Raw genomic sequence first — 19758 nt, 5'->3', positions numbered from 1 at the left:
CTGGACAAAAGCACCAAATTTTTTCCACTTGCTCTCTATCATCATAGGTTTCAATTTTTGGTAGGAGCCACTTCATCAAGATGGCCGATCCGAGATGGTACCCATATAAAGTCTATGAGAACCAATACATCTTCCAAGCCACTCAGAAGGTCAATCTTGGTGTCAAAATCTACATTTTCTGGGTCAAGGAATCATTTAAAGCTGTTGAGAATATCACTAGATGATTATTTGATCAAATAGATATGTTCATTTTCACCCAGACTGGTAGGCAACTCGCTTCAAGTGCTGCAGCAGGAAATCCTGAGCTGAAAATGTTTGGAATCTAAAAATTATGTAAATACATGGCCAAAATGAACATATCTATTTGATCATCTAGTGATATTCTCAGTAGCTTTAAATTATTCTTTGACCCAGAAAATGTATATTTTGACACCAAGATTGATCTTCTAAGTGGCTTAGAAGATATACTGGTTCTCATAGATTTTAAATGGCTGCCATCTCTGATCTGCAATCTTGATGAAGTGGCTCCTATCAAAAATTGAAACCTATAGTGATAGAGAGAATGTGGAAAAAATATGGTGCTTTTGTCCGACGTGTCCCCTTTCTTCCCAAATCTGGTTCTAAGCCGCCGGACTATTGTGCACAAGCTGAACTGTACTCCTCATGCTGAGTAAGTCGAACTTTAAAATCATGATAAATTCCATCTTCATCAAGACCTCTCTGAAAAATGACAGGCTTTATGAGGTCAGTTACTTGAAGAGAAAGTACAAGCTGAGGAGTGAAAGTCATTGGAATGAATGGAGGATCCAGCCAGAGAGGCCCCGCTGTGTATAAACATAACATGAGATATGAAATGTAAAAGAGCAGCAACTGAAACTGCAGCAGAAATCGTATTTGAAACATTTCCTTTACTTGGGAGAGTAAGAACAACCATGAGGAGCGCTTGATGTTTCTTAATGGACTCTTGACTTTTGAAGCTGTTCCAGTTGTTGAGCGCTCCTCGGGTGGTGAAGAACTGGAAACTGTTTTTTTCAAATACACTTTTTGCTGCAGAGAGCAGACAGGACTTTCAGGCCTGTGGGCATTTTTAAAATTTACTGTATCTCTAGCTATGTTTTTTTTGTACATTGAATGTTGAAAATGTTATATCTTATATAGAATGCATTACGTCATATCAAACCTACTTTTTCTATACAATCAATAAATCTGATGGTTAAAGATTGTCTGATGGTGTTGTCAGTTTGTTATTGTGATTGTTTTTTTTTTCTTTTGTCAGGTTACTGAAGATGACACATGATAATTTAGTTTTTTTTACCTGCAGGCTGAGGTAATCTCCGAGCCTTTTAATGTAATATTGATTGTTTTTGGCATGACAACACACATAAACCACCTTGTGGATGAATGAATGCTTTATTTCGGTTACAAAAAACAACAAAAAACAACAACAAAAACAAACAAAACAAAGACAACAAAATAAAATCATGTTTTCACAAAAGAATCCATCAGACAGCAACCGAAAAAGGAATAGGCTGAAGCCCCACTAAAGGCTTATTTTTGCCTCTCCTGACTATCTACATGCATATACATTACATTATATACACTGTAAAAAAGGTTTGTAGAAATAACAGTAAAACTCTGTGAAATACATCAGAAATAGGGCATAAAATGAAAAATTGTATATCACCGTATTAGACACTTTTAATTACCGTAAATCAAAGAATAGCACAAAACTTTTCCTTTTTTCTGTCATAAACTGGAAGAAACACACAGTTTTGCTGTAAAATATAACATTTTCATGCAAAATTTATGGAGAAATACCATGATGTGTGAATGCATGACACAATTACCCTAAAAATAACAGGATTATTCAGACTAAATTACAGTTTTTGCTGATATTTACATTTAAATTTACAGTAGAAAACCCACTCACTGTAATTTTTACGGTGAAGTTCTGGCAACCACAGCTGCCGGTATTTTACCGCAAATTAAACAGATTATTTTTTACAGTGTACATTACATTAACTGAGTAATTCACATTGTTACAAAACACATGATACCTTAAACTGAAAAATCAAATTCAATCAAATTTCATTGTAACCCTTGATAATTTTAGATTTTAAAGTCTTCTTGAAAACTAACATAGAATTACACATCTTTATTTCATCATTTAGTCCATAATTCCATAATTTTACACCCAAAACTGACACACATCTGTATTTGAGATTAGTTCTGACTTTGTGAGTTTTAAACATTAGCAACCCCCTTAAGTTATAAATCCCCTGCCTTAATTTAAACATTTTTTGAATACAAACAGGAATTGACATGTTTACCACTCGAAACATAATTTCTAATGTTTTTGAATATACAATGTCCTGAAATTTCAACGTGTGTGATCTTATAAAAAGCTGATTTGTAGAATCACGGTATCCAACTTCATTTATTATCCTGATAGCTCTTTTCTGCAGTTTAATTATTGGATCTAGATTTGTTTTATATGCATTTCCCCAAATTTCAACACAGTATGTCATATAAGGCAACACAAGTGAAAAGTTCAGCAAATGAAGGCAGTTCTTATTCAGGATAACCTTTCTCTCCTGCCCTTCCTGCCACACTGCCAATAGTATCAACAAAGCTTTAATGCTACACAGTAAAACCTTCTTTTTTTTTTACTTTCCACTATTTTTGTCATTCTTTTATTGTTTGGTGGGGAGCACTGGTCCCAAACCAGTCAGCAGAAAAGCTCTGCAGGGAAATCAGGATGGTGTCTTCGAAGAGATAACAGAGCCAAACTGTACACAAACCAGCAAATTGTTCAAATAAAATTTAAAAAATGAAGAAAATAAGAGATTTTTAAAGGTCATGGAAATGTTTTTATTTCAATTTGTTTACAAGAAGCCTGTATGTTACCAGCATGACACACTACATAACAGGTGGGTGTGATTCATATTGGTTCCCTTTTATTATAGGCAGGAAATTAAACTCCATTTACAAGAATAGTTTGACATTTTAGGCTTTTTTGCAGAGAGTTATGTTGCGTTTTGTGCGGCAATCACATACAAAGTCAATGCCAATATGCAAGTAGACAAGGAATTCAAGAAATTTGGTGCAAATCCTGCAAAAATTTTCAACTCCAGCAAGAAATTTGCTGCATTGCAAATTAAGATTCTCCTGCATGGCATTCCCCCGATGACTTTTTACACATCAGCATCATGATGGAGACATTTTGGAAAACTTTTGATTTTTGTTTTGGGTTTACAATAGCAAATCTTGCATGGGTTACATGACAAACAACACAAATGATCCAAAGGTCAAACTTGTTCAAGTAACACATGGTGATAATTTGTTTCATGACTGGTGTGAACAAACCTTTTAATGATACTTTACAGCATGGGTCTCAAACTCGCGGCCCGCGGGCCAATTGCGGCCCTCGTCACGATATTTTGTGGCCCCCACCTTGATATGAAAGTTTAATGTGAGTTTTATATGAATGACACTTTACTGTGTTGTGTGTGGAAGGTCCCTTTTATTACTTTTATGGGGTAATTTTGTCTTTTTTAAATAATTTTGTGTCTTTTTTGGTAATTGTGTGTCTTTTTTAAGTAATTTAGTTTTTTTCTGTCATTTTGTGTCTTTTTGGTCACTTTGTGTATTTTTTTGGGTCATTTTGTGTCTTTTTAACGTAATTTTTTTAACGTAATGTAGTGTTTTTTCAGTCATTTTGTCTTTTTCTGTAATTTGGTGTCTTTTTTTGGTCATTTTGATACTGCCTCCAGCGGCCCCCAGGTAATTTGAGTTTGAGACCCCTGCTTTACAGTGAATATACTACAAATTCTGTTACCCTTTGATGGAGCCAGGCTGTTTCTAGTCATTATGCAAAGCTAAGAGGATCTGATGCTAACTGTAGCCTCATATTCACTGTACAGACATGAGAATGGTATTTAACTTCTCATATAACACAAATAAGCATATTTCACAAAATGACAGACTATTTCTTTAACCTTGTGTCTTTAGTCGGTTATTAAGATAACTACGGAAAAACAAGTGGAAGAAAATGTAAATGAGGAAAAGAGTTTTTATTCTAAAAGTCTCCTGATAAAATAATATTTAAAAGGTGTTCATAACCCTAAAAGTTTCGACTAAATCCCAAACCTGTCATAAAGAAGCTTCTCAGGGAGAATTAGGGCAGTGAAATGTGTCAGTTGTAATCATATACTTCAAACAGCTGCAGCTCGGGAGTCTTAAATATAAAGTCAAAGCCATAATAGGCTCCAACACTGCACATAAACATATAACAAGACAAGATTATTTTTGGTTTTCATTCAAAGGTCCCTCATGATTTCAGTGGTAGATAAGGGTAGGATAACAGAAGAAAAACAGAAGATATATATATATATATATATATATATATATATACACTACCGGTCAAAAGTTTTAGAACACCCCAATTTTTCCAGTTTTTTATTGAAATTCAAGCAGTTCAAGTCCAATGAACAGCTTGAAAGGGTACAAAGGTAAGTGGTGAACTGCCAGAGGTAAATAAAAAAAGGTAAGCTTAACCAAAACTGGAAAATAATGTACATTTCAGAATTATACAAGTAGGCCTTTTTCAGGGAACAAGAAATGGGTTAACAACTTAACTCTATGGAGTCTTGGGCTATTTTGTCCATTTTTGAATTCTTTTCATGTCTTTGTAAGTCATTTTGTGTCTTTTTTTGGTCATTTTGTGTCTTTTTTTTTGTCATTTTGTGTCTTTTGGTGTCTTTTTTTTGTCATTTTGTGTCTTTTTTTTGTCATTTTGTGTCTTTTTTTAGTCCTTTAGTCCAACATAAAATGTGATTTTGAATCTTTTTTTTACTTTCAAAACACTATCATGCTCAATAAAGAATTTTAAATGTTGCAAATGTGCATTAATTTCAGAGTACACTGAGACATTAAACTGCATCATTTTCAATTAAATTCTGGAAAAGTTGGTGTTCTAAAACTTTTGACCAGTAGTATATATATATATATATATATATATATATATATATATATATATATATACACTTCTTTTTCATTATACACAGAAGAGCTTTCTGAATAACCGTAAACTTCTGTAACAGTGTAAATAACGAAGAAGGCTATTTCTATTTAAAGGCCACACATTCTTTCTAGTGAAAAATGAATAAAGCAGCTAATTACAGGTTGTTTTTCCTGCTCTACAGTGTACATGCACAAATAACAACCCTGTTTTCAAATATCGCTGGTGTCTACAGCTACTGTACAGTCATATGTTAGGCCCTAGTCTCATACATTACATTTCAATTAGCCTGGAAAATTGAACTGCAGAATTTATAGGACAGTTACAAATTGTTAATTGCTTTGCTAAGCCATTTCCTAGACTAAATTGCATCACAGCTGTGCATACATTTGCCTGGTGCATCAACCCGTGACAGGTCAATTACAATTTCTTATCATCCAATAATCTCATTGGCTTTGTTATGTTGCCAGTTGTGTCCCAAAGCAGGTGTCTGGAAATTAAAAATATGCCTCCTGATTTACTCTGAAAGCTTACTGGTCTCTCCTTCTTTCAAATATAGACTTTTTGAAGAAACAGTAAACAGGCTGATAAAATAAGCATCATAATTACTGTCAGGTGTCTGTAGTACATGTGTTAGGTTCAGGGGTTGGGGGTGTTTGAGTAAATCAAACATCTTATTTCTACCTCACTGCAATCAATGTTAGCAAACAGAGTTTTAGTCCTGTTTTCCTTCATGTTTTTAATCTTTTCATTGGTTTCTGAGTACTACAATCATGGATGGATTACTAAACGTGCACAGGCACATGGGCCCAAGGGGTCAAGGGTCCTGACTCACCATGTGTGGCTGAATAACCCCACAAACAACCACAATGAGACACTAAATGACCACAAATGTACATAAAACAACTACAAATAACAAGAACTGACTACAGACACAAACAACCACAAAGAGACGCTAAAAGACTCAAAATAGACACAAAAAACGCAAAACTATAAATTACTCAATGACTACAAAGAGGCAAAAAAACTGCTGAAAATAAATGCAAAACCACAGCGAAGATGCTAAATTACTCAAAATACATGCAAAACAATCACAGAGATGCAAAATGACCACAAAGAGATTTAAAAAGACTAAAAAAATAGATGCAGAACCACAACAAATGAACAAAAAATGACTAAAAGTCGACTCTTTGAGACTTTTTGAGTTTGGGTATATTGCTCCTATGTAGGCAGGAACCTGGTCTCACAGAAATCCGTGAAATAGCCACGGATTCACTCAAATTTCCGTGAAACTGACACGGATTTCGCTACAATGCAAATTAATATTTTTTCCTATTGGTTTGTTCCAAGTCACGTGACTTTCAAGGTCCCGGCGGTCAGAACAAAAAACATGGCGGACAGTTCTCTCATTTTTAGTGAAAAAATCAATATTTTGACTTAGTTTCTGCATAAAAATGGATTTTGATCACATTTCTAGTGAGAAATATATGTTTTATTTTCTAAATATTCACTCAGTGAATGTACATAATCACTTTGTATGTTGGAATAGCCACGGGATATGACTGTCATTAACTTGCATTGTAGCGAAATCCGTGGCTATTTCACGGAAATTTGAGTGAATCCGTGGCTATTCTACAGATTTTGAGTTAAGTGAATCCGTGGCTATTTCACGGATTCCTGTGAGATCATATTGGTAGCCAGGGGGGCTCTTACATGCCCAGGGACCCATTTTCTCGTAATCCGTCCATGACTACAATCTCCATCTTCTAGGCTGGTGGGATCAAGTCTTATCTGTTCTTTACATACAGTACGGCTGGATTAAGGTATTAAGGGGCCTACTGATCTTCCACCAACCAACCCCTGTGAACTGTGACCACAAGGTGTCTGTGCCTCAGTTAGGGTGTTATACTTTGATTAAACACAACTCATCAATATGCACCATGGAAGCATGTTATGAACTAAAATAATATTGGTCTTATATCTAGATATTAACCCCTCTTTATGCCAGGACCACAGAGTTAGATGAAATGCCTTTGTTGATAATGTACAGTACAGGCCAAAAGTTTGGACACACCTTCTCATTCAATGTGTTTCCTTTATTTTCATGACTATTGACATTGTAAATTCATCAAAACTATTAATGAACACATGTGGAATTATGTACTTAACAAAAAAGTTTGAAATAACTGAAAACATGTCTTATATTCTAGTAAGCAAAGGGTGGTTACTTTGAGGAATCTAAAATACAAGACATGTTTTCAGTTATTTCACACTTTTTTTGTTAAGTACATAATTCCATATGTGTTCATTCATAGTTTTGATGCCTTCAGTGAGAATCTACAATGTAAATAGTCATGAAAATAAAGAAAAACGCATTGAATGAGAAGGTGTGTGTCCAAACTTGTGGCCTGTACTGTACTTTGCAGTTAAACCCACTGACATGCAGTGAACTGGGAGCTTTGACTTGATAAATCAGCCTTGAGTCACAATCTTGTTTGTAATATGCAGCTAAGGCCTGATAATGGGCATGCTTTGTCCACCAAAGTGACAAATTCAGTGGGTGTCATCAGTAATGCTGAAATATTGGATTAAACAGTGTGGAATGGTAGCTGATCTGCTATAATGGTTTTGGTTTATTAAAATGATTTATTTGGTTCTTGTCCACTTCTGTTCCTGACAAACTTGCAGATAATCAATTTTCATCCTCACAGGAGGGTTCAGCGTGTCCCCAGAGACGGAAGGTAGTTGATCAGTCTGATTGTATATTTCAGGGGAACAGCTGCTTCTCTCTCTGCTAGCAGAGTGAATCAGTTTTTCTTGGTGGACGGTTGTTCAGGTGTACAGTTTTTGAGACGGGAACAGGTGGCCAGACGGTTCCCCTCCCAGTAGCCGGCGTCCTGACCGTCGTGACACCGACACTTGGTGCAGGAGTCGACCCAGATGGGCTCTCCTGCAGGAATCACCTGGCCGCGTGATGCATCAACGTAGCAGTTAGCACCTGGAGGAAGATGAGCAACAGAGAGAGGTTAGTGTAACCGCAGCTGAAGAGATACATCTAGGGCAGGGATTCCCAAAGTGTGGTGCGTGGACCCCTGGGGGTGCGTGAGCTGCTGCTAGGGGGTGCATGAGATGAAAAATGTAATGGCGGTCTGATAATGACACAATTGCATTTTTTCCCCTCACACAATAAAGACGTGTTATTGATTAATTAATAAATACAGGCTATTCAATTTTGTGTCATTTTTTTGTTCATTTTTGCATCTATTTTGGTCATTTTTGCATCTATTTTTTGGTTGTTTGGTAATTTTCACATGTATTTGTGGTCAATTTGTGTCTATTTTGATAATTTTGTGTCATCTTTGGTCATTTTTGCATCTATTTTTGGTTGTTTTTGATCTTATAATGAAGCGTAGAAGAAGTTATCTTCTTGTTCTTGTATCATTTTTCCAGCCTGTGTTATGATGACGGGGTTGTGTTCACTCCACGCTCATTTAAATTTGCTGCAATTTTTGTTCAACGCAGCTCAAAATATTATAACATTTTCCCAACTGATCTGCTTTCTGCCTCTGATCCTGAGCCTGTCATCATCCTCCACCTTTAATATGGCTATAAAAAATCTTATTGCATTTTGTTTTTTTTGAAGGTGTGGGGGATTGGGGGTGCGTCAACCTGGCTGGGACATAGAAGGGGGTGCACGGCTAAAAAAGTTTGGGAACCGCTGATCTAGGGAGGCACATTTAGTTAAAGGAGACATATTTTGTAAAAGTCACTTTCACCCAGGGGACTCGCATCCTGTGAGATATACCAGACTGAGTTGACTTATTATTTTCTGTTGTTTCATTTTCTTTTTTCCCTTTTTTCCAGTCACAGTTTGGATATGCACCAAAACTTCTGCATTTAAATTTGTTCTATTGTAACCCAAAAAAGTATGAACCTGAAAAAGAACATATGTCTTAAGTGCATACACTGGAGATGACTCCTGCTGCACCTCTGTGTTTTATTTGTTACATTTTTGCTTAACTTTTGACCTTTTTTGTTCTATTTTCTACTTACCCTCGCGGCATTCAGGGCAGCATTTGCCTGGCTCGTAGACAGGGTTGACACATCGTGGAGGGGCACAATCTGCAACTAGACAGCGGGCGATGCCATCACTGTCACAAGTGCACTGCTCACATTCTGATGGCTGGGAAAACACACACACACACACACACACACACACACACACAAACACACACTGTAAAAAATGTCTGTAGATTTTACGGTGAAAAACTGCTAAACTATGAGAGTAAAAGACCGTAAAATGATAAATAAGTTAATTCAGTTTCAGTAACAAAGAAACACTGTAAATGTATATATCAGCCACAACAGTATTTTTTTACAGTTTTGTTTTTGAAAAATACATTACTCCACTGTAAAATACACTGTAATATGTATTTAATGTAATATATATACAAGCATCACTGTCATTTTTGCATTTATTTTTTGTAAAAATACTTTTTCTCACTGTTAAATGTACCAAACACCATATTTTTAACAAAAATATACTGTAATATTTAATGGTAAAATCGTTAATTTATGCGTTTTCATTTATAAAGTATTTTCTTGTCAATTATATGGCAGAACAGCATTTCTTTTGATGGAAAAACTTTTTATTTATACAGTAAAAAAAATTAAATAAAATGGCAATCTTTTTACCGTAATATTAAAAACAGTTGCACCGTATTTATTACGGTAAAGTTCTGGCAACCACAGCTGCCGGTTTTTTACTGTAAAAACAACAGCTTTTTTTTTTACAGTGCAGTGTGCCGTGAGACTCAAAGTAAATTTTACTTCCCTATGCCATTTCAAAAGGGGGCGCCATTTACCTCCAAGTCCCAGCTGTATACTCAAGTAACATACCAGCATACCAGAGTCAGAGTGGAATTCACTGGTTCAGAGTTTTGGAAGAAATGTACTGAAAAAGGTATATAAGCGTAGACTTATATGGCTGTAACACCAGTGGTGGACGAAGTATTCAGATCTCTTACTTAAGTAAAAGTACTAATACCACACTGGGAAATTACTCCACTACAAGTAAAAGTCCTGCATTCAAAACTTACTGAAGTAAAAGTACAAAAGCATCAGCATCAAAATGTACTTAAAGTATCAAAAGTAAAAGTACTCGTTATGTAGAATGGACCCACTCATATTGTCCAAATATATTATTGCATTACTATTTTTGCATTTAGGTAAGCTTTGATTTACTGTTGTCAAGGTAGGGCTAATTTTAACTACTTAATATACTTTTATGTGGTTTAATTAATAACAATGAGTAACGATTTTAAATGTATTGTGTTGTTTATGTCAAATTTCGACCTGAAAAGTAACTAAACTAACTAAAGCTTTCAGTTTAATGTAGTGGAGTTATAAGTCCAATATTTGCCTCAAAATGTATAGGAGTAGAAGTACAAAGTTACATAAAATGGAAATACTCAAGTAAAGTACAAGCACCTCAAAATTGTACTTAAGTACAGTACTTGAGTAAATGTACTTACTTACATTCCACAACTGTGCAACACACAAGCTTTGGGAAACTGTCATGGGTAAAAGTTTCATTTTGGAATATGCTCGTGCATAGTTACACTTTTGCATGGCAGGCAACATGCAGAACAGGGTGAAACCTGCATGAAACACCTGAGGTTTACACATAAACAGTACTGAGCTCACCTTTTGGTTTTGTGATAGACACATTATCTAGAGCTCATCTTTATGGGTAAACAAACAAAAACAAACTGATATTTAATCCTCTCTGCTGGGGATATTCAACCTGGTTATAGTTTCAATGAAGTTCTTTTCAATAAAATGTGGCATTACTTAAAAAATGTATGTTGGACATTGCATTTCATATTTAACAATCTTGGACGTAGAGGCAGGCCTACAGCATACTGCTTTATATGTGTATTCTTACAAAATCTTCCCTTAGATGAAAGTTAGGGGTCACAACAAATGACACCAAAACTAAACTATATTCTACATCAGTAGTCCCAAACCTTTATGATCCTTTACAATGAAATGATTTAGAACCTGTAATCAAAGGTCATGGCCTTTATTATGGCCATAAATTGTGAGCAGTTTAAAAAGAGAATGGTTGTATAGCTTCTTGAACTATTTAAAGTATTTTAGATTCCCATAGGAAGTAAAACAAAAACGAAAAAAACTCAATCCATAAGAATATTTTAAACACCTGACCTGCAAGATGGGAACACTGTTATATGCACTGTGTAGATTTCATTTGGGCAGTGGCGGTTCTACACATGGGTCAAATTAATAATAAAATGATCAATTTATAACGATGAACGACGGAACAATTCTTACCCTTTTTTGTTCAAACAATATCTCATTGTACACAAAAGGAACCCAGAATGTTACATTGTATAATAGTTTAATTGTGCAATAAAAACTTTGTATCATTCTCACTATACTGCACTTTCAAAATAAAAAAAGTAATTGTGCACAAAAATGTCAGTGTATTTGTATCTTCCAAATATACTTAAATGAGAATTTAAATGAGCTAAAATAAAGGTTTTGAATGCCTAAATATAATCTTTTGCTTAGTTTTTTAATGTGCCCCTCTGATTAAACACTGGCCCCTGCTTGGCCTCCACAGTAAAATTAGTCTAGAACTGCCACTGCATTTGGGTATTATGTCTAAATCTTAATTCAATTTGAAAAATCTAAAACATGAATAATCTAAATACATTTAAGGCTCTATAATAATAAAAATTAAGCTAAAAATAGGGTCTATATACAGTCCCCATGCATACTGGAAGTCATCAGAGGCCATCCCCATCTTGGTGTCAGAACTCTCAGCCTTACCTGGAAGTTCTGCCCCAGTTCGTACACCACTCCTCGGTACTCACACCCGATCTTCTCGCACCTGGGGCAGCAGTCGGTGGGGTAGTGGCTGACATGGATGCATGCAGCCGGGAGGGAGGTGCACTCAGTGCGGGAACATGCGGAGCCCTCAGTGGTGCATTCACACTGGGTGCAGTGATCAGAGTCCAGAAAATACCATTCCCCCACGAAGTATATGCTGCCGTTAGCCTCACAGGTGCTCTCCTGCTGACCGGCCACGGAGAACCCAAAACCGGCCTGTGCGCAAAGCAGCAGTGCCAAAACGGCCGTGCGTATTCTGCTCTCCAAGGAAAGGCACCCACTGAAAACCATGGCGATTTATTTGATTCACCTTGTCCAAAACCAAAAAGTTAACAACAAGAAGTGGTCCAGCTGTGGTCCAGCTGGGATTTGGTAGACAGATCGCCCAAGTTTGTTACATTGTTAATGAACGCAAAGATCCTTGGAGTTACCTCGGTCCACAGCGATCTACTGGGGCTGCGCACACTTCTGCAAAGAGCCCGGAAGGGGGTGGAGGTAGGGGCGGCATACAGAGGGAAAGTTATATTCAGTGGCTCTCTGAGGGTTCATATGCCAGCCTCAGCTACAGTCTGTCCCTCCCCCAGCTTCACATCTTAAAGTATGTTAGTGCAGACTTTTACAAGAGCACAGGTGGTCTAGTGTGTTAATAGGTACTTACTGAACTCAACAAATAACCCTATTAAACCTCATTTGTTTTACTTTGTCGTTTTCTATTGCATTTTTGCAAAAACAACAATAATTGTCAAGTCAAGTCAAGTCAAACTTTATTTATAGAGCACACTTAAAACAACCGGGGTTGACCAAAGTGCTGTACAGATATCACAGTTGCAGGAAATACGGTAAAAACTAAAAAAAAACTAAAATACATAAACACAGTGCAACAATAGAATAAAATAAATTAAAAATATAATAAAATAAATTAAAAATTTAAATAAATTTTTGTTTTTGCAAGATGTCCACTTAAACTTGATTAAAAGCCAGGGAGAAAAAGTGTAAATGTAGTAAAATTGTGTGTAAATGTAGAAGAAAACAGCCTGTATTTAGAGCCCAACTGCTGATAGATCTCGCGATATCTCCCATAGCAACTGGAATGTTTCCCTTGGATACCAGAACCCAACTGTTGATAGATCTCGCGATATCTCCCGCGATATCTCCCATAGCAACTGGAATGTTTCCCCTGGATACCAGTCTGGCTACATACGAGTTGGGTGAGCGTTTTTCCTCTTTAGCAACATAAAAAAGACATTTTTATCAAAATTTAAAAACCGTGTTATACACCCGCAGTTTTATCATAATTGTTAATGTTAGAAATACACTATGTTAACACTCCCCGTTGGTGAAATATACGGTTATGTTGTTCAGGCTTGTTAGCTTTCCTCATAAGCAGGCCCGCACGGAATCTGCGGCCGCGGTGCTCCGACGAAAACTCCGCGGTAATTCCGCGGAATTTTGAACACCTTGAACGCCTCTCGACCCTCCCCCTTTGTCTGTAAATTTACATTTTCCCGCCCCTCTCCCCGCCCCCCGCCGCTGTCAATATTGTGTCAGGTGGAACAACAAAACAACGTAGTTTTAATCTACCGGTAAATTATGTCGAAAATGCGATTTACAGCAGAAGAGCTGAGGCGTCGGCATTTATCGACACGGATCACCGCGGCAGACAGGGCAAATGAATTTGCCAATGATTTTTATGCGGACGGGGGCGTATTATTTTGTAAAGTGTGTCAGCACTCGGTGGATTACCTGAGGAAGCAGACCATCCTGGAGCATCTGAAGTCCCAAAGGCACAGCAACAGAAAGAGGAGTGGATTGGGTAAGTACTTACTAGCTGGTTAACATGTTAAATTCATTTAAATGTGTTGTCACCGTGTTTAGACGACCGCCGGTTGTCACCACAGAGGGCTGTACTTGGAAGCGAGTTTAGTGGGTTAGCGAGCTATGTTGAGCCTAAAGCCGGGCTTAACTGTAATGCGAAGGTGGCTCTCTTTTATCCGGCTAGATCACCATCGTCCCGACCAGGTTCTATTCAGAGTTTCATCCTAAAATCGGCTATGAATGCGCCGCTGTTTCACTATTTAACTCATCTAGAGCTGCGTCACCTTTATTTTGAAAGTCCGGCGGAGCTGGATCAGAGCCAGCTTTTGTACGGAGAGAGAGATCGAGCGGATCCGCTGCTGTTTACTTTCTCTCTGAGCGTCTCCGCTGACAGGTGTTCAGCTGAGGGAAAACGCAGCTCATACATTTATATTTTACTTTTATAAAGGCTAGTCTATGGAGACACTGAAAGAAGTTGTGCGCTCGCAGCAGGACAGATAATCAGATGGATAATCGGTAGAGTTAATAATTTCACTTTGATGTGGCCATTAATAAACTATTTTAGTGTTAGTGTTTCGACTGTTATATGCCATATAACACGTTATATGCTGCCCAAATGCAAATATTAAATGTCTACTTTGTTTTCACATTTAAAAAGGTCTTTGTTGTCTTTGTACAGAGAGAATAGCCTATGAGATTTGTACTAATAAACCCCACTGTAGCATATTTTTATACGCAAATCGAGCCTTGTTTTCTAGGAAAACACACTCGCATAATTGCGCTCAATAAAATATACGAGAACAATATAAAACATGATTTTAAAATATCAGTTGCTGTTGCTCTATTTTATTTTGTTTAAATGAATAAACCTTCATATTTAAAAGTAACACAATGCTGAGCTGTCAGAAATTAAAAGCAGCCTCCTCTCTTATTTGCAGCAACAGTGTTGCTTCAGGCTGTGATCTCTTCTTTTTTTTTGTATGGCTCATACTCTCTCCATTAAAACCAGCTGCTTTTATTTTACTTGTTGTTGTTTTTTTGTTTTTTTACTATGGACTAAAATTGGCATCTTTGCTTAATTCAGTATATTTACATTCAATCAGATATGTATTGCTCCTTAATATGCGCAGTCCCGTCTAAATAAACAAAGTGAAAGTACAAGCCTATGTTTACTTTATTCTGTGTTATAATAATACCATGTTTCAATTATTCTTTTTTTTTCTCTCCGTCTTCTAGTGCGATCTAGGACTCAAACCCTGGCTGCCTGCCTCTCCAAGACCCCATCAACTGCTGAGAGGAAGGAGTTTGTCCTAGATTTTACCAAGGCTCTTGTTGAAGCCGATATTCCACTTGAGAAGGCCCCCAAGCTGGCTTGTTTTCTGCAGAAATACTGCAAGCAGGGCGGATCCCTTCCAGCTCCGTCCCACCTCCGCTCCGACTACCTACCAGAGCTGTTCCCTCAGTATGTGGAGGACATAAAGAGTGCGGTGGAAGGAAAGCCCATCTACATTATATTAGATGAGACGACAGACGCCTGTGGCCGCTGTGTCCTTGCAATTCTTCTGCAACCTGTTGGCAGGCCACCTCTGGCAGCAGATATAGTGTTCATCGACAGAGTGAACTTCAACACGGTGTCCCAGGCAGTCATTTCTTGCCTCAACAGCTTCAGCATTAATTTTAGTGATGTGTGGGCTTTTGTCACCGACTCGGCAAGCTACATGAAGAAAGCCTTCAACACCATGCTTCATGGCCTGTTCCCCAACTCCATACATGTCACATGTCTGGCACATCTCCTCAACTTGGTGCTGCAGGTCTTCCCAGATACCTTTGAGGACCTCAACAGGGTGTGTGCACTTGTGAAAAGAGTGTTCTGCAAGGCACCTCAACGTCGCCAAGAGCTGCGGGCTTATATGCAGGCATTGGACTTGGCTCCTGTTATGCCAGTCTTTGCTGTGATGACCAGATGGGGTTCCTGGATTGAAGCTGTCCAGTACCTTGCAGATAACCTGGACATTTTATGCGACTTCATACCCACTTTGCCACTGTCCTCCAAGGCTGTTCGGGACCTGAGAGTGCTGCTGGAAGAGAAAGAAGCTACTCTAAAGGCCCATGCGATCTTCATCGTTGAGCACAGCGCTGAGATCAAGACCACTATGACAAAACTGCAGGAGACTTCCAACCCCTCTGCTGCCACTATTCATGGTCAGCTCGAGAACCTCCTCATGCTTTTTGAATATGGCCGCACTGTAGGGGCTGAGGATTGGCATCCCAGGACCACAGAAAGGCTGAGGGAGCTGGATGAGGATGATCGTGCTGCCTGCACTGAGCTCTTCCAGAAGACCATGGCTGACTGCTCTACAAAGTTGCAGAATGTGATGGCGTCACACCCCAGCATGGAGCTCTTCAAAGCCCTCCCAGTGTTTGACCCAGCAAAGGTAGCTGGTGTGAGAAAAAACATCCAGGACTACGTCCAGGTGGCCCCTGCCCTTACGTGTGTGTCAGCTGAGGAATGGCACCGCTACATCCATATGGACAAGAGTGACGCTGACGAGGTCAGTCCTGTGGAGTGGTGGGCCACCAGAGAGGACAGAATGCCCACTCTTGCCCCACTTGCAGCATTGTACCTCCATCTCCCCACTACCTCAGTGGATGTTGAGAGACTGTTCTCCCACTATACTATGCTGCTCACACAGTACAGACGGAGCCTTACCCAAAACAACATTAAAATGATGCTCATTGCAAAATTCAACAGTCGGCAGCAGGATTAAGCATTTAAAGGGATATATGGATATTCTGGTGTAAATTTAATCCATGGCCTAACACACCTTGACACCGAGTAAGACTCCCCCTCGAGAGGTCAAGTTAGCTGACCGCTAGCTTAGCTAGTTTTAGCAACCTCAGAAAAGACTGCACGATAACAATACACTGCAGCTTATGTCTCCAACTAGAAACCTCCATCAAAAAGCCTCTCATAGCCACAATTAATGGTGAGAACAGCACCAAACTTCAGTAACAGTACATGTACAGTCCCAGCACACAGTACGGAGCATCAAACATCTGCTCGCTTTGCTGGATTTGTATTAAAAACACAGCACAACTCACCCTCTCCTCCAGCAGCCTGCCTGTGTGGGGAAGCCCTGACGAGTCGATTACGAGAACTGAGCATTCAATGGAGTAATAATCATACATTTTCATCCTTGAGCTGCAGAAATCTACTGCACTCGGTAATCGACTCGTCAGGGCTTCCCCACACAGGCAGGCTGCTGGAGGAGAGGGTGAGTTGTGTGGCTTTTTGATGGCGGTTTCTAGTTGGAGACATAAGCTGCAGTGTATTGTTATCGTGCAGTCTTTTCTGAGGTTGCTAAAACTAGCTAAACTAGCGGTCAGCAAACTTGACCTCTCGAGGGGGAGTCTTACTCGGTGTCAAGGTGTGTTAGACCATGGATTAAATTTACACCAGAATATCTTTTTAACTGACTGACTGTCTCTGTCTGACAGACTGACAGTCTGAATGACCGACTGACTACCTGACTTGCTCGTTAACTCTGTTTCTTTCTTTTTTATTGATTGTTAAAGTAAGTCTTTTTTAAATTAGTAGAATTGCAGGGGGGTTCATTGACTATTTAAAGTTATGTATGGTTCTCTATGGTTCAATTTAATTATATATTTAGGTTATTTAAAACCTTTTAAAGTTGTTTTTGTTTCAGATATCTATTGAATATGAATAAGAATTTGCACTACCTATTTATTTATTTATTTATTTATTTATGTCTTTAGAACATTATTTATGGAAATATCCTAATTTGTACATATGCTCAGAGTGAATGCAATTATTCTTTTTTGTAGATTAATACTATCCATTCCCTGTACATCTCTGTACTTTTTTTTTTTTTTTACAAATTTATGTTGCCTAATTTGAATGAGTTCTATGAAATGTTCTTAAGAGAGTAAATTGTTTTCTATTGAATAAAAATGTCAAAATCTAATTTTTGACTTTATGGTGTCAATATGGTGACTATATTTTTGACTTTGTGGTACTTTTAGGTTTACTAGAGTCTCACATCCAGAGTTCAGGCTGCTACGTGGCACTCACGCCTATGTTGCCCTGCCAATCCGACCCCTATAGGCATATCAGAGGTACCCAGGGGACACATGCACATTTCTTCAGTGACACTTGCCTGGTCTCTCCTGTTCTCAGTGGCCCTTAAAGCTTTCTTTCTATCTGCAGGAGATTTGGGCAGTGATTGAATCTGAGGTCTCTGAGACTGCAGTTATCTTTATATTGTCAGCTAAAATGCTGTTGTCATTCCAGTGAGGTCACAGTGAGTCAGATACACTACATCCATATGGAATCTCACATATGGGTTCCATGACGTCAGCGTGGCAGCTCCTTATATGGATTTTATTTAAGGTAGCACTATGCACATCCGTTTAAGTGCTGGTGCAGGACAAAAAACTTTTCCAATGATTAAAAAGAGCGAAGTCTGCACAAACAGTTTTTATGCTCCACCGATTTATTTGTGCAAAAAAGGTCACAACGTTGGTAGAAACGTTGTGCCTTTTTTTGCACAAATAAATCGGCGGATCTATTGCTTCCCTTTTGGCACTCAGCATCTAAGGGTTGGACTTGGGGGTTAGATTGATACCAGAGGGCAGCACCGCTGCTGCTTACCGCTCCCCCCCCGGGATGAGTTAAATGCCGAGGACAAATTTCACACACTCAGGTGTGTGACAGTCAGTGGGACTTTAACTCAGATCAACTTTTATTTATAAGGCACCAAATCAAAGCAAAAGTCATCTCAAGGCACTTTACAAGTAGAGCCGGTTTAAGACCAGACTCTCCATATTTAACAGAGACCCAACAATCCCACATGAGCAAGCTCTTGGCGAGGGTGGTAAGGAAAAACTCCCCTTTGACATTAGGCAATTTTAATACAGAATGGATTTTGTTTAAGTTGCTATTTTTGCTCTAAACACATGGATTATTGTACTAGATAATTGTTTAAAACCTCAAAAGGAGAAGAAACTACTCCGCAGAATCCCGCAGATTTTCCTCCTGAATCACCACAGAAAACCAGAAAAAAGTCCGCAGATTCCGTTTGGGTTTACTCATAAGACAGGTGTAGCTCATTTAGCTAGCCACCGATAGCTAACAACAAACAGGAGAAAATAAGAGAGACTGGTAGAAAAACGTGGACATATTTAAGGTTTTATTCCAACAAGCAGCTTCATAGAGTGAACATTTCCATGTCCCTCAACCTTCATAAAGTGTCACAGTGATGGGAGACCTTTTACTTTGGTAAACTTAGCAAGATTGACTAGTTAACCCTCCTGTCGTCCTTCCGGGTCAAATTGACCCAATCTGTTTTGACTATTCCTTCTTTCCTCCCTCCTCCTGCCTTCCTCTCTTCTTTCCTCCTTCCTTCTTTCCTCCCTCCTCTATCCTCCTTCCTTATTTCCTTCCCTCGCCCCTCCTTTCTTTCTTTCCTTCCTTTCCTCCCTCCTTCCCTTCTTTTCTTTCCTCCTTCCGCTATCTCCTTTCCTTTCTCTCTTCTTTCCTTCCTCCTGATTTCCTCTCCTTTCCTCCTTCCTTCCTTCTTTCATCCCTCCCGCCTCCATCCCTTCCTCTATCCTCCTTCCTTCTTCCCTTCCCTTGCCCCCCTTTCCTTCCCTCCTTTCTTTCCTTCCTCCTTCCTTTCTGCCCTCTTTCCTTCCTTCCTACTTCCTTTCTGCCCTCTTTCCTTCCTGCCTCCCTCCTTTTCTCCCTCCTTCCTTCTTTATTTTTTCCTTCCTTTCTTCTCCTCCTCCCCTTACTTTCCTCCATCCTCCTTCCTTTCTCTCTCCTTTCCATTCTTTCTCCCTTTCCTCCTCTCTTCTTTCCTTACTCCATCCTTCTTTCTTTCCTTCCTTCTTTCCTCCATCCTTTTTTACTTCCCTTTGCGTCCTTCCCTCTTCTTCCTTCCTCGACCCGAGGACAACAGGAGGGTTAAGAAACACTCCATTACAAA

At 38.6% G+C, this 19758-nt stretch overlaps 1 protein-coding gene across 1 annotated transcript; it reads right to left on the bottom strand.

The window, feature by feature from the left end:
- Nucleotides 1-7421: 7421 nt before the first annotated feature.
- Nucleotides 7422-12365, bottom strand: zgc:113531 (uncharacterized protein LOC541359 homolog). The gene is made up of 3 exons (XM_059344860.1): nt 11876-12365; nt 9074-9203; nt 7422-8018 (listed from the first exon to the last, which is right to left on the bottom strand). The coding sequence occupies exons 1-3, from the start codon at nt 12224-12226 to the stop codon at nt 7828-7830; spliced, it is 672 nt and encodes a 223-aa protein (XP_059200843.1). The 5' UTR covers nt 12227-12365; the 3' UTR covers nt 7422-7827.
- Nucleotides 12366-19758: the final 7393 nt, after the last annotated feature.

Source organism: Centropristis striata, chromosome 11 (genome assembly GCF_030273125.1).
Source record: "Centropristis striata isolate RG_2023a ecotype Rhode Island chromosome 11, C.striata_1.0, whole genome shotgun sequence".
Taxonomy (NCBI): Eukaryota; Metazoa; Chordata; class Actinopteri; order Perciformes; family Serranidae; genus Centropristis; species Centropristis striata.
This window is presented reverse-complemented; position numbering and strand designations above follow the sequence as displayed.